Source organism: Haemaphysalis longicornis, unplaced genomic scaffold (genome assembly GCF_048455015.1).
Source record: "Haemaphysalis longicornis isolate Haplotype H1 unplaced genomic scaffold, Haemaphysalis longicornis Haplotype H1 scaffold_14, whole genome shotgun sequence".
In the NCBI taxonomy this organism is placed as follows: Eukaryota; Metazoa; Arthropoda; class Arachnida; order Ixodida; family Ixodidae; genus Haemaphysalis; species Haemaphysalis longicornis.
The window spans coordinates 34,663,584-34,678,996 of record NW_027526245.1 but is presented as its reverse complement, the minus strand read 5'-3'; the positions used below and the strand labels follow the sequence as shown (position 1 = coordinate 34,678,996).

Sequence of the window (15,413 nt, the reverse complement as noted above, 5' to 3'; positions counted from 1 at the left end):
TACTTATATTTCACTTTTTTGTTTTTATTTACCTTTCGCTGCAAATGAACCTTCCAACCTCTTGGCTAACTGTTTTAAAATCTTATTGTGTGCTCTATGCATTTCAGCATGCTGAGAGACCTTATCGAGATAATGTCATCTCGATTCCCCGCCGAGGCTCTTCGTCCGGACTCAGCTGCCGTGGATAAGCTGCTGTCATTTCTAGCTTACCTTGTTGAATGGGAGGTTTATGTAGCAGAAAACTTGCGTCAAGCGAAAAACGAAGGCCGAGACGAAAAGCGAAGCCGCTTTTTGTCCGAGTCTACCGCAGTTGGATTGAGGGTCACCATTGCAAGTGTCCTGTCGCTGCTGGACTACCTGAGCCAACAACTCGCGTACAAGTTCATCATGACATCAAGGCTGAGCCAGGACCCAGCTGAGAACTTTTTTGGCATTGCACGGCAGTCGTCAGGCTGTAATACTCACCCCACACCCCAGCGGTTTTTGATTACAGTTTCTTGCTTGAGTTTTTACAGCCTTGCCAAATCTGTGTCACACGGGAATGCAGAGCCAGGCATTTTGACTGCACTGCTTGGGGCTGATGCTGCCGGTGGGGATGACCGTACCAAACAGTTTCTGCTGGACCAGCTGATTGCTGATGGGGATCTTTGCAGTGCTGAACTGGCATTGAACAGCATTGAGAAAGCTGCACCAGATCATGTTGCTTGTGTGTCTGCCAAAAGTGATGAGCGGCTAATTTTTTACGTTGCTGGATATGTAGCACGGAAGTTCTTGGCCAAAACCAGCTGTGATGCTTGTAAAAACGTTCTGCTTGCAGACAAAAACGACATCAAAAACCTTCAAGCTGCTCAGCTAACACAGCTAAAGGATAATGGCGGCCTGCTGTACCCGTCGGGTTTCCTATTTAGGTTCCTAAAAAACCTGGAGAACCTTTTCACGGGTTGCTTCAGTGCACAAGAGCTTCATCACGAAAGCATCATGGATGTAATTTGGCTAATCAAATCCCGACCACAGGACCGTGTTGGATGTACTGACCACGCTGAAATGCTTACTGCTAAGATGGTGGCATTTTTCATTACCACTCGGCTGCACTTTTTCGTAAAATCACTCAACCGAGCCAGGATGCAGAAGCGGGAAACGGCAAAATACCTGAAACTTAGCCGCTGTACATAGACTGTTCTTGCCCCCATTTCGGCATTCATATGTCTGCAGGGGAACCGTGTTTGTTTATCCATTTTCTCTGTGCCATTCTTGTATTTTTATGCGTACTGTTGTCATAACTTACTGTGCAATAATTCTGTGCTTTTGCAGAATTCATTTGAAGTGTGTCTGTTACAAACGCCTAGTTCTTTGCAATTTAACAGTTTTATTTGTCATCAAGACCCTCTTAATGTATTTCTGGTATTTTTACTTCACTACGTGTAAGGTAGAGTGCTTGTTTGATGTATTGAACTTCTGAGAATTGTTTTTTTTTGTTATCTAGTGAGCTATTTCTGTTCGATATTTTATTTTTTCATAGTCACATCGTTGTTTGTCATTGTATAAATTTTTAAAGTATAGCTTTATGTTAAAATGTTTTTAATGTGAAAGCCTTAGATCTCTGTTTCATGGAATACATGAGGTACTCAACATCATTGTAAGGTCCACAAAATTGTACAGAACATTGGAGTGCTAGCCGGGAAGGGAGCACTGCAGCAGAAGGGTTGGAGGAGGGCTAGAAAGCTAAATAGCAGTGCAAGAGGGGAGGTCGCTGCCACGTGCAATATGAGCTGCCTTTAGAGCTGAAGGTTTTGACGGGTGTGAACAGGAGGCTTCTGGTGTTGGTGAGCCAGGATAACAAGCTTTGGAGGATGCTGTCTATTGTGCTATTCAAGTGGTGATGGGAACTTTCGCAAAGTTCAACAGAAAGTTCAAGAACACATTAACAGAACTTTCAACTAAACTTTCACCGTCACATTTTTGGAAAGTTCTATATGCACCCCCGTAATTGTTAAAACGTTCCTAGTATGTTTACTGTGATAAGTGAAAAGTAGACTGCCCGTTTCATTTATTGCAGTCGTAATGGCAATTCGTGCAACCTGGCAAGCCGTTTTAATTTTGCACCTGATTTGTTCATAGCCGCACCATTGTCTTTCAGATTTCCTTTGAAATATTTTAAGTATATGTGTATGTTCCTGTCTTTTTTTTGTTGTGTGAAAAGTAGACTGCCTGTGTCATGCATTGTACTGTACTTGTGATCAGTTTTTGCTTTCTAGCTGGTTATTTTTGTTTGACATCTCACTTGATTAGTTCATTTGGCATGTAGTTACAACCTAAATAAATGTTGTATCAAGTGTTGCCGAAATATTTCTTTCATTTGCCATTTTGTCACACAGCCTCTTCTTTATAATAACTATTCTCCTGGCTAAAATACTGTGGGACTCCAAGTGCTGAAAGCGGTGCTGACAGGGCTATCTGTTCGGTCTACAAACTAGTGTAGTCGTGCAAAAGTTGTCCGCATGTGAACCAACAGCAAGAAGTCCTGCTCTACTGAAAAACGAGTACCGCTTACGGCACACATTCGAAATGGAATGCAGTCCATAATACACCAGAAGGCCGATAATCGAGACAAACATTGCGGTTCGAGCCACTAAATTGCTACTCTTGTCAAGGGCGTCACCAGTCGTGGCACGATAATGACAAAGAATTCATATCAGATATCCGTGATTTGAAGCTGAGGTGCTCTGAAAAAACACGAGGCTTATTACAAAAAAAAAAAAGCCCGTCCGACGCTACGCTGCGAAGTCGACGGGAGCTGCACATGATGCTGCTCTTCACAGTGAAGCACAGGCTCGCAAAGCGTTCAGTACATAATCTCAGCACGCAAAACCGTTCGCCAGGTTAGTCGATTGTAGCTGCCCATTTTTTTAAAGTGCGATGCAACGGAGAAAGGAAGGGAAGAAGCTTGCGCAGCTGTTCGAAAGATGCCCAAATCCCCGCTGCAGCACCTCGCGATAACTACGCCAGCGCCGCCCGCGGCCGGCAGCTTCCTGAGCCTCACGAGCAGGGGGGCGCTTTTGCCACTACAAAGTATTCTAGTTCACTGTATCTTAGCTCCCTGTGGGAGCTATATAGAGGAACTCAAGGAAACCCGCCTGTAGCAGTGGAACGCGGTAAATTCAAATCGACTTGAGCAAACCTTTAGTGTGTTTACCTTGGGATGAGCGCGACGGAAAAGGAACAGCACGAGAGGTGAGCGGGAAAGCGAAGGGGGCATTTCCTTGGCAAATTTCTACAAAGACTATCGTCTTTTGACGACATTTATTTATTTATTTTTATTTATTTATTTATTCTCAAGGCACATGGGCATTACAGAGAGGAGTGGGGGGTCAAACACTCTACAGGCAATGCAGTAGGAGATTGGTTACACATAAGAAACATATTTACATATTTGAAATATACACATCAACTAGTAATACAAACAATAACAGAAAAGGAAAAATCAGAAGGTTGATAAAACCTTCTCCACACTTGGGAACAACATAGCAGGATTTACACAAAATCGCGGAATTCACGGAAAAACAGCATGAGAAAGAAAGATAATTCAAATAATATGGCCACTAATAGCCACCTTGAAATTGACTGGATTAATTATTGAAGCAATGCAGGTGGGGAGGTGGTTCCAGTCAGAGCTGGTCACGAGAGGAGCCACGAGAGGAGCAGATACGCTACCAATTTTTTTTCCTTTTCGCTTGCGTTTGTCGTTACCGTTGTTCGAGAACCTTGTATTTTCAGTGCATTCGGTTTGCGGTGATATTGAACAGTGCGGCTGCGCGGGCGAAAGCATTTTGTGACTCCGTCAACACGCTGTTTTCTTTCATGTGGTGGGCTTGGCGCAAAGCCGACCTGCTTCGCAGTCGGTTGTAGGAGATTCTCCAGCCCACTTAAGCAGTGATGGTTGTGATAAGGCTGGGAACATGCATCGTGCATGGGACAGATGCTTATACCCTTTGCAAAATGTGCAACTGCACGGAGGAGGAGGGCATCTCCTCTTGCTAAAAAACTATTAATTAAACAAAACAGGCAAATGAACAAAAAACCCTAAACTTTGTTATGCTAACACAACATAACCAGAAAACATACAAATGAAATCTGGATAGAATAAATCCTATTTTATCCAGGATTTTGGGTTAGCTTCAACCGGAAGAAAAATTTTATTTTTTAAAGGATACTCTAAAGGATGCGTGGATGTCCATCATAAAGAAAGCATGCAGTTGTTGCGCATGGCTATGAGGAAATATCATTCGTGCTGCAATATTTGCGTGGCTGGCATTGCAAGCGAATGCGCAATTCGTGTGTACACTTGACAGCCACTGCTAAGAAACGCTGCCGTTCTTGATATTTTAGCCACTGCTAGCACAGGACGCTCGCTCTCCTAGCGCAACTGCAAACTTAGCGCCCCGGCGCCGATAGCCGCGGCAGGCGACCTTCTCTCCACGGTCGCAGCGAGGAGATACGGAACGGAAAAAGTATCTGTAAACATTCGTCCAGTGATCCTCTCACGGGTCACGAGTATGCGCGCATGCACCGGCTTGCGTCACGCTTGCTCCTTTGGTTCCTAGCACAGCTGATCTGGGCCCTCCTTGATTTACCAGTCCTGGGTAGTCCGTGGACAGCCCAAGGACGATTCGGACCTGAAGTCCCGTAGAAATACACAGGAAAACCGGACGCCGGATCGGCCGGATCGTGTCCCGGGCAGTATGCGGACGATCTGGGACTGGTGTATCGAGGAGGACCTTATTGTCCCCGAGATAGCAACGCCACCCATTGGCCGCCCGTCGCACTCGCCCGCAAAGCGACGTCAGCGACGCCGTCCAATTTGCCTTTCCTTTCCCAGTTTTAACGTCTCTTAGCAACTGAAAAAATGTCGAAGCAGTTAGGGTACGCTTCTTCGAGACTTTTTAAAGATGGCAAACATAAAAAATTCTACCACTTTCCTTTCTACTACAATGACCTTAGTTTTTTGCAGCATGTGCATTCTTATGGTGCAACTGCAGCTAAGACCTAATATCACCAGCTTAATTTGGAGTTTAATAATAGAGTCGCTTTGCATGCAACTTTATGCGACTGAAATATTTGAATACTTAAATCTCAGTTCTATTCTACGATGTAACATGCAACTTCTTCGAACATTCCGCTATGGGCACGCTCGAATATCCAGGCAATGTGCCACTTCACAGTTGCGCGGAAGGATGCAACTCGAAAGGAACCGGGCTCATACTGTTGACATAAACCAATTTCGGCTCCGTTGTGCCTTTGTGTGTGTTGTGCGTGTGTGTGTAATATGTACAAAATGGTTTTGGCAGCTCAAGGTACTGTGCAAAATCAATGAAAAGAAACGATTGAACCAATCGCACCATTTCTTTTTTTTTTTGGGGGGGGGGTGAGGTGGGACCGACTTACGGCGGAATGTGACGTCACCCCAAGCAGCCGAGGCCGATTGCCAATGATTGGAAACCCCTTGGGTCCCCATTGGCTTCTGAGCTATCGGCCACTCATCGGTAACTCGGCTGAAAGATTGAGCGAGCGCCAAGCAAACGGCGACCGGAAGTAACGTCATACGGAAGGCTCATCGGAAGCCGAGCTTCAGCTGAGGGATAACAGCGCATTTTGGCCTTGAGCTTGCCGATCTCGTGACGGCGACGGTTAGAGCGGGTGAACAGGCCACAACGCAGCAAAAAGTAGTTACCTAAAGAGCCACAGCACCGGGCCATGAAACAAAGCGTACTTAAACTAAAGTGCAGCGATTCAAAAGAGCGTGAGAGATAGTGGGCCTCTTCGATTTACCAGTCTCGGATAGTCCGCGGTGAGTCCGAACACTTCCTCTTTGAACAGGAAGTGACGTCACAGTGACGTATGCTGGCAGTTTTTGCGGCGAAGTTCTGCGCTCTCTTCCATGCGCCGGCCGGCAAAAAACGAGAGGCGGAAAAAATCGTCTGCTGCATCGTCTGCTCTCGAAGATGTCGGCGGAAGATGTTCGCGCTCTTGGTGCTGTGCTTGAATTACTGGAATCTGAGAGTGCACATTCCGATGGAAGTGACTGCGACAGCGACGACGAATGTTCCGCCGACATCTACGTTGCGCTGCTGATTTTAACGAAGCTGGTGAGGGAGGAGCGCCACCGAGTGCCCCTGTACGTTGAGCGGGCCGTCTCCACGTACTTTGAGTTTGAATTTCGCAAAATGTTCAGGCTCTCACGGTCCACGGTAGCTCAGCTTGGTGCGGAATTTGAGACTTCTGAATTCTACCCTGCTGGGCACCGTGGACGAAGAAAAATGAGCTCCGAGAAGACCCTGCTCATCGTCCTCACGTATATCGGTACGCAGAGTGCGATGTACCGGATTGCGGACAAGTTCGACGTCACCGAATCCAGCGTGCACCTTGCCATCAACTGGGTGTTGGCATTCCTCTATTCCATCAGCGCCCGAGAGATCCGGTGGCCGGACGCCGACGAGCGCGGAAGGATGAAGCGGACGTTTTTCTCACTCGGGCGTCGTGGTGCCCTGCGGGACGTCATTGGGACCGTCGATGGATGCCACATCGGCATTTCCAGACCATCCGAGTCGGAGGAAAGCTACTATAACAGGAAGAAGTTCCACTCGATCGTCCTGCAGGGCATCTGTGATGCGGATATGTTGTTCACCGATGTGTTCGCCGGGTTTCCGGGGAGTGCCCACGACGCCCCTGTGTTGCGGGAAAGCTTCTTCTTCGAGAAAGGGGTGTCCAAGTGCGAAGGTAAGGACTGGAGACCTAATAACTGCAATCTATCTGCCGCAAATACAGAGTGTTGTGCCAGAGCGCCTGGCCCAAAGGCGTTGCACGAGGCGACGCGCCGACAGCGAGGCTGAGTCACGCATCTCCCTTTGTCGCTGCGGCGCGGCCGACTCCTGCATCTCGAAACGCTGCGGCGCGGCTGAATCCCTCAGCGGAGAACGACCCAAACAAGGGCATGTCGCTACGCCCGGAGGCGAGGTCACGGAGACGGCGGCGGCATCGCTCTCCCTTTCCCCATTGGCGGCGCAGCTGACTCACCGCTTCGCTACCATTCGTCGGAATTCAAACTTCAGGCAGCGAGAGCCCTGATTGGAGCATTTCGAACTTCTTGGGGCCACAACGAACTCCCAGGCTATAAAAGAAGCCCGGAGGCTCTCATCGTCGGCTTTCCTCGGCGGCTTCGCTCCGGCACCAGTCTCTTCGGAAGCACCGAGTGAAAGGGTGCTGTCGCCTTTGTGCGAATGATGTAACTTTTGCTTACCCTGTAAATACTGTATATAAATGTTACTTCAACTCTTCGTCGGCTCGAGGACTTCGTCGCTCTGCTCTGCGCCGCGTCGATAGCGGACGGAGCAAGGCAACATCGCTACACCGGTGACTGCGCTCGGGTGGCCAGTCGCAACAGTGGATGGCAGCTGCGGGATCGACCGGCAACGGCTACTACCTGATGCGGTAAGCGCTCAACGTTTTCTCTCAGTTCACCAGACTTCTCTAGCACAGGTTATGGTAGTTTAGAGAAGGGCTGGGTGAAGCACTGTCTACAGCTTTGAGTGTTTCAAGCCTAGAGAGTGTTTTGAAACCAAAGCTAGTGCCGAGAGGTAAACAAAGGAGCGTAGAGAATTACTTGCGCGTGCCTTACTAGTAGCTTGGTAGTATAGGAACGGCAAGGGAATTCTAAAGCGGGTAAGCAGCAAGAGGCCAGTGCAAACGATGGAGGACCTTAAAGTGAAGGAACTCATCGAAATTTGCGAGGAGCTGGGCCTTGACTTAGGCCGTGCGAAACGGAAGCATGCGATCCTTGAGATCATGCGGAAGGAGAACGTAACGGCTGAGGAAGTCAATGAGGCCAGGGATGATATCAAAGAGCGCCGTGAGCGCGAGGAGGCCGAAAAGAAAGAGCGCCGGGAGCGCGAAGAAGCCTGAGGAAGGGAAGCAACTAACGCGTCGCAGTTTTCGAAAAGACTCACCTCCTACGAAAGAAACTGTTGGGGAAGGCATAGAGGAGTCTCGAAAATCGAACAGCGATGCTAAGCAGCGCGCGGACGCCGTCCGGGCATTTGAGTCGCGGAAGCAGATAATCTGCTACAACTGCAAAAAGGAAGGGCACATCGCGGCAAACTGTAAACAGAAGGTTGCATTCGCTACGATCCGAGAAACCGAAAAGAACATGCGGTTGCTCGAGCCCTACATGCAGGAGATAAACGTGAACGGCAAGAAGTGCAGAGCACTCCGAGACTCCGCTGCAACTATGGACGTAGTCCACCCGTCACTAGTTTCTCCAAACGACTGCACAGGAGAATGCGCGTGGATAAGGCAAGTTGCCGAGGAGCAGAGCGTTTGCTTGCCGATTGCGAGGGTCGTCATTGAAGGCGGTTTTGGTAAGCTTAACACCGAGGCGGCCGTGTCCGCAGCGCTCCCTGAGCATTTTCCTTATCTCTTCTCTAATAGCTCGGAGCAACTGCTCAAAGAACAGGGAAAATCGTTCTTTACCAGTTTGGCGTGCATGGCACTCACGAGATCGCAGGCGCGGAAGCTCTCCCAGGAACTTGACACTACCCCAGCGAGCGAAACGGTAAAGGCGGGGGAGAAATGTAGCCCGAGCTGCGAGCCGACCGCACACTCTCGCGATAGGTTGGTTGAACCGCCAGCGGCCGAAGCGGATTGCGTCACCCCTTTCGGCGGAGAAACCGAAGCGGCGGCGCCGTGTGAGGCGAACGACACGTTGTCCCCAGTCTCCGACAGCTGGCAGGAGTTAATCAAGGTGGATCGAGCAACGTTCATTCGAGAACAGCAAAATGATAGCTCGATAAAAGCCTTGCTGGAGAACGTGAAACGGGGCGCAAAGAAAAAGAACGTTTCATTTCATGAGAAGTCCGGCTTGTGGTACCGCAGTTACACGGATGCAAAGGGTCAGAAGTACGAGCAGCTTTTGATCCCGGAAAAGTATCGCCGTCAGCTACTGGAACTCGCGCACGAAAACGCGTGGGCAGGGCACCTCGGTCTGAAAAAGACAAAAGCTCGACTTGCGCTAGAGTACTACAGGCCTAAATGCTGGAAAGACATCGAAGGCTTTGTGCGCTCTTGCGACACATGCCAAAGGGTCGGCAAGAGTACGGATAAGTGGAAGGCGCCTATGAAGTTGGTACCAGTCATAACTGAACCATTCCGTCGGCTGGTGATCGACATTGTTGGGCCTCTGCCCGAGTCCGAGAACGGTTGTAGGTACATTCTAACGGCCCTTTGTGTCGCGACAAAGTTCCCGGAAGCAGTGCCACTCAGAGAGCTCAATTCTCCTCAAGTGGTTGACGCGCTCCTTTCTATATTCGCTCGTGTCGGATTTCCTGCTGAAATTCAGTGCGACAACGGTAGCGTCTTCACTAGCTGCCTAACCTCGACTTTTTTTGAAAGGTGCGGGATCAAAGTGGTGCATAGCTCTATCTATCACCCGCAATCCAACCCAGTGGAGCGAATGCACTCAGTGTTAAAGCGAATACTGCGAGCCCTCTGCTTTGAGCGAAAACGCGATTGGGAAGCATGCGTACCTGCCGCTATGTTCGCTTTGAGGTCTGCTCCACACGAAAGTACGGGGTTTAGCCCTGCGGAGCTGGTGTACGGCCGGAGTCTCAGAACCCCGCTGCGAATGCTGCGCGAGTCTTGGGAAGGCTACAGTGAGGATCCAAACGTGGTGGAGTACGTTCTTAATCTACTGCAAAGGCTCGGGAAAAGTAAATACCTTGTTGAGAGCCACATGAAGGCGGCACAAGCATTGTCGAAGGCGTACTACGACAAGTCGGCTAGGAAGCGTACGTTCGAAGTGGGTAACCTAGTGATGCTGCTGCGCCCTTCGAAGAAAAATAAGCTAGAAGTTCATTGGGAGGGGCCAGCAAAAGTAGTGTCGAAGCTATCTGACACAAACTACGAAGTGAAGCTAGGCAAACGGCAGAACAAAATCTACCACAGCAATTTGATGAAACCCTACATTCAGCGTCATGCTGTGGTGAACATAGCTTTGAATGCCGAGGATGAGGAAGGCGCAGATATTCTGACCTCTGCGGACCTGAAGGAAGGCACTTCGGATCTCCTGCGGGAGCAAGTGAGGTTAGAACCCTCTCTAAGCGAAGCGCAAAAGAAGGACTTGGAGAAGATAATTTTCGAGTTTGAGGATGTTTTCTCTGATCGGCCCGGAAAGACTACGATAATCGAGCATGACATTGAGTTAACGCGGGACGAGCCGGTTCGTAGCAAGCCGTACCGATGTTCTCCCGTACAGAAACAGATTATGGCGGACGAGATCAAGCGCATGTGTGACCTTGGGGTCATTGTCCCGAGTGAGAGCGATTGCACCTCCCCTCTAATACTAGTTCAAGTACCTGGAAAGGACCCCAGGCCGTGCGTCGATTACCGGCGCCTCAACGCGATAACCCGAGACCAGACGTATCCGATTCCGAACCTCGAGGAGCGGGTGGAGACCGTATCCAAGGCGAATTACATTTCCACACTAGACCTCGTACGAGGCTATTGGCAAGTGCCCCTCTCTGAGCGTGCCAGCAGATACGCTGCGTTCGTTTCCCCGTTCGGAACATTCCGTCCCGTCATGTTGAGCTTCGGTCTCAAGAACGCGCCGTATTGCTTTTCGAAACTAATGGATCATGTACTTCGCGGCCTGTCAGAGTACGCGCTCCCTTACCTCGATGATGTCGCCATCTTTTCGAACACATGGGAGGAGCATGTAGAGCACTTACGAGTCGTGCTGAGCAGGCTCAAAGAAGCCGGCCTAACAGTCAAACCGTCGAAATGTCACCTAGGTTGCGCCGAAGTGACGTACCTAGGACATGTAGTGGGGCGCGGCCGACGCAAACCGTCGGAAATCAAAGTAGCCGCGGTTCTAAACTATCGCCGACCAACGACTAAGTCCGAGATAAGGGCTTTTTTGGGTTTGGCTGGATATTACCAGCATTATGTGAGAGATTACTCCACACTGCCTAGTCCTTTAACTGACGCTCTCAGAAAGACTGAGCCAGTAAAGGTGGTATGGGACACCAAGAAGGAGGACGCGTTTCAAACACTCAAACGAGCACTGAGCGAGGAGCCAGTCCTAATGGCCCCCGACTTTTCGAAGGGTTTCGTGATTCAGTGCGATGCGAGCGAGCGTGGCATGGGAGCTGTACTATGCCAAGAGGATGCGAATGGCCGGGAACGACCAGTTTTGTACTTAAGCCGCAAGCTAACTTGCAGGGAAGAGGCGTACAGCACATCCGAAAAGGAATGTGGCTGCGTCGTGTGGGCAGTACAGAAGCTGGCGTGCTATGTAGCCGGTTCCCAGTTTGTTGTGGAAACTGATCATTGCCCGCTAACCTGGCTAAATAACATGTCCTCTAAAAGCGGTCGTTTGCTAAGGTGGAGTATGATACTCCAGCAGCACAATCTTGTCGTTCGCTACAAGAAAGGAAAGTTGAACGCTAACGCAGACGCACTAAGCCGTGCGTTCTAAGTAAAGCTGCGTTCATCCTCCCCGTGTCTTTCATTTCGCCTCTTCGTGAGCAGCTTTTATCTTAGCAGGTAGATGGGAGCAAAATTATTGCCCTCATTTGCTGCCTCAGTTGATTATTTCCGCACCGCGTGATTTCAAGCAATCAACCTTAGTTATCATTTAATGTCGTGTGTTACGTTTGACACTTAGTGTGAGTTCTTCCTTTAAGAGTTTTACGTCCCGCATGGGTCTCTTGGTGTAGAGGGTCCAAATTTGGGATAGACACTTAGCTAGGAGAGTTAGTCAAGTTTTGAGTCTGGTGTTCTGACAGAGGACAGAGGGTGCTTGCTTGCGCTGGGTGTTGCCTGTTGTCGGTCGGTTCTTTGCAAGCTCCAGAACGATGAGCAACCGGTGCTGAGGACAGACCGGAAGAGCCGGACGAAGCTGGTCGAGACACCTGGGCAGCACGGCGAGGTACCTGTGATCCGGACCTGGCAGGTGGTACCTGTTCAAGGAGAGGAACTTGGTGGAGCCACCCTTTTCCTGGGGCACTGGAGGTGTACCTGGATGAGCCTGGCGAACGAGCGCGCCCAGCATCCGAGCCACGTGGAGGCAGCTCGTCTTCACGGCGCATTGTCTGGCGGCGGGGGTGCTGTTGTGCCAGAGCGCCTGGCCCAAAGGCGTTGCACGAGGCGACGCGCCGACAGCGAGGCTGAGTCACGCATCTCCCTTTGTCGCTGCGGCGCGGCCGACTCCTGCATCTCGAAACGCTGCGGCGCGGCTGAATCCCTCAGCGGAGAACGACCCAAACAAGGGCATGTCGCTACGCCCGGAGGCGAGGTCAAGGAGACGGCGGCGGCATCGCTCTCCCTTTCCCCATTGGCGGCGCAGCTGACTCACCGCTTCGCTACCATTCGTCGGAATTCAAACTTCAGGCAGCGAGAGCCCTGATTGGAGCATTTCGAACTTCTTGGGGCCACAACGAACTCCCAGGCTATAAAAGAAGCCCGGAGGCTCTCATCGTCGGCTTTCCTCGGCGGCTTCGCTCCGGCACCAGTCTCTTCGGAAGCACCGAGTGAAAGGGTGCTGTCGCCTTTGTGCGAATGATGTAACTTTTGCTTACCTTGTAAATACTGTATATAAATGTTACTTCCACTCTTCGTCGGCTCGAGGACTTCGTCGCTCTGCTCTGCGCCGCGTCGATAGCGGACGGAGCAAGGCAACATCGCTACACCGGTGACTGCGCTCGGGTGGCCAGTCGCAACAAGAGGCATACGTAGGTAAATTGTGCTGATTAACAATTCCATGTAAGCCATCTCCCTGTTTCGGGACGATGCCATATCGGCGATAATGTGCACATTTCGTTGGGCCAGATGTTCTGCCACACATGCCGAGCTTAATCCCTTTTGAGGTACAAAAGCTCGGGGAAAGGTAATGATGGAGAAATGGTAGTGAGGTATGTACATATTTACCCATTAAAGTATGTACTACAGTACGCAGCACTTCCATAAGTTTGATTGAATTCTGGATGGGAGCGCAAGCAAATTTGCAATGTGTAATAATTTGCCAAAAATGCAGTTCCACTTGTGGCAGCAAAGGTTTCTTCGGGAAGATTTGTGTACAGATAAACTTTATAATGAACATGTTCATTTTCTTCCTCTACACACTCCTCATAAAAATATTGTCCTTGTCTGTATTGTTTTCTTCTCTATAGCAAGCTTCCCACATACACATTTGCAGGTGGGTACCTCCTTGGGGACTCTGCCTACCCGCTGCAACCTTGGCTGCTGACCCCCTACAAGCAGGCTACAGGAAGATGGCAGCCACACATGCAGGCCTTCAACAGTGCCCACAATCGGCAGCGAGTGGTAATCGAGGGCACCTTTGGATTACTGAAGGCCCGTTTCCGACGCCTTCTGCACATTGACGTCCTAACAATACCACAAGCTGTCAATACCGTGTTGGGAGCCTGTGTCATGCACAACATTGCGCAGAGGGCTTCCGACCAGCTCAACGATTACGAAGATGTGTCACCTAGATCCCTGGCAGGAGCACGACACATCTGCCCCAGCAACTGCCTTGCGGGACGCAGTTGCGCTAAGCCTGTAAGGCATGCTAAGTATTCTTCCGTATTCTCCGATGGTTTTTCGACTACAGCATAAGCTTATGAACGTAACTGTTTTTTCTTCATTTGACGACAGCGTGTGCTAAGGAGCCTCCTTGCTTTAAGTTTGATTTTGACGACATCACCTGCTTATGAGGCTAAATGTTTTCCCTCCTCCTTTGACGACAGCAGCTGCTGAGCAGGTTTTATTCCTCTTTTGACAACGGCGTCTGCTGATGGGGTGACATGTTTGAATTTTCTTTTGACGACATCACCTGCTGATGAGGTTACATGTTTTCACTCCTCCTTTGACGCCAGCAGCTGCTGAACAGTCTAAATGTTTTATTCCTCTTTTGACAACGGCGTCTGCTGCTGGGATGACATGTTTGAATTTTGTTTTTTGACGACATCACCTGCTGATGAGGATAAATGTTTTCACTCCTCCTTTGACGACAGCAGCTGCTGAACAGCCGAAATGGTTTTGCTCCTCTGTTGACGACGGCGTGTGCTGATGGGCTGACATGTTTGAATTTCGTTTTTTTACGACATCACCTGCTGATGAGGCTAAATGTTTTCACTGCTCCTTTGACGACAGCAGCTGCTGAACAGCCTAAATGGTTTTATTCCTCTTTTGACAACGGCGTGCTGATGGGCTGACATGTCTGAATTTTGTTTTTGACGACATCACCTGCTGATGAGGCTAAATATTTTCACTCCTCCTTTGACGACAGCAGCTGCTGAACAGACCAAATGGTTTTATTCCTCTTTTGACGACGTGGTGTGCTGATGGGCTGACATGTCTGAGTTTTGTTTTTGACGACATCACCTGCTAATGAGGCTAAATGTTTTCACTCCTCCTTTGACGACAGCAGCTGCCGAACAGGTTTTATTCCTCTTTTGACGACGGTGTCTGTTTATGGGCTGACATGCTTGAATGTTGCTTTTGACGACATCACTTGCTGATGAGGCTAAATTTTTTCATCCCAGGTTTGATGACAGCCCATGATAAGCCTAAACACTTTCAATGTATTGCTGCACCAGACAATACCCCACCCAGAGTGCATCAATGCTAGCTTACTTGCAATTCACTGCCCCATCCATGTGATTGATTGATTGTAGGGTTTAACGCGCCGACGCAACGCAGGCGATGAGGCGCGCCGTAGTGGAGGGCTCCGGATTAATTTTGACCACCTGGGGATCTTTAACGTGCGCCGAAATCTCGTACACACGGGCGTTTTTGCTTTTCGCCTGCATCAGAAAAGCGGCCGCCGCGGCCGGGAATCGAACCCGCGACCTCGTGCTCAGCATCGCAACGCCTTAGCCACTGAGCCACCGCGGCGGGTGCCCCATCCATGTGAATATATTGCTACATGTCACAGGATAAGCAATATGATGCATGTTTAATGGTGAGTTTACTCTGCTGAGGGAAACTTAAAAACAACAATGCAAGTTGCCCTTTCACCTCATCACCGCAGCTGGCTGTTCATCCCCCATAAGGGCAGGTATCTGAGCTAAACTTCGAATGCAGCGGAGACTTGTTTGCTGTTAGTCAACCTAGATGGCGCCACCACACCGCGGCAAGCTTTTCGGCCTTTGATATGTTTGTGACCGTATTTAAACCGGGCTTGTTTTTGTTCGTGGAAAAAATTATCGTTTCGTGAAACATGGTGCTCGCTCGACAAATATGGTCACGTAAGGCACCGTCGCTCGCATCAATCGGCCAGTGTCGTCTGAGACACCCTCAAAGCCCCGCAGTGCTGTGCATCCAAACGAAGCAAAGTGCGCGCAGTACCAACAGCAGAACGC

The 15,413-nt window shown here is 49.8% G+C and overlaps 2 protein-coding genes across 2 annotated transcripts; both read left to right on the top strand.

Annotated features, from left to right (window-relative positions):
• Positions 1-5,999: 5,999 nt before the first annotated feature.
• On the top strand, positions 6,000-6,664 carry LOC144164844 (uncharacterized). Its single transcript, XM_077695098.1, has 2 exons — positions 6,000-6,582; positions 6,654-6,664. Exons 1-2 carry the CDS (start codon positions 6,000-6,002, stop codon positions 6,662-6,664), a joined length of 594 nt encoding a protein of 197 aa, XP_077551224.1.
• Positions 6,665-8,200: 1,536 nt separating this feature from the next.
• LOC144165327 (uncharacterized) lies at positions 8,201-11,049 on the top strand. The gene is made up of 3 exons (XM_077695442.1): positions 8,201-8,887; positions 9,788-10,993; positions 11,041-11,049. The coding sequence occupies exons 1-3, from the start codon at positions 8,201-8,203 to the stop codon at positions 11,047-11,049; spliced, it is 1,902 nt and encodes a 633-aa protein (XP_077551568.1).
• Positions 11,050-15,413: the final 4,364 nt, after the last annotated feature.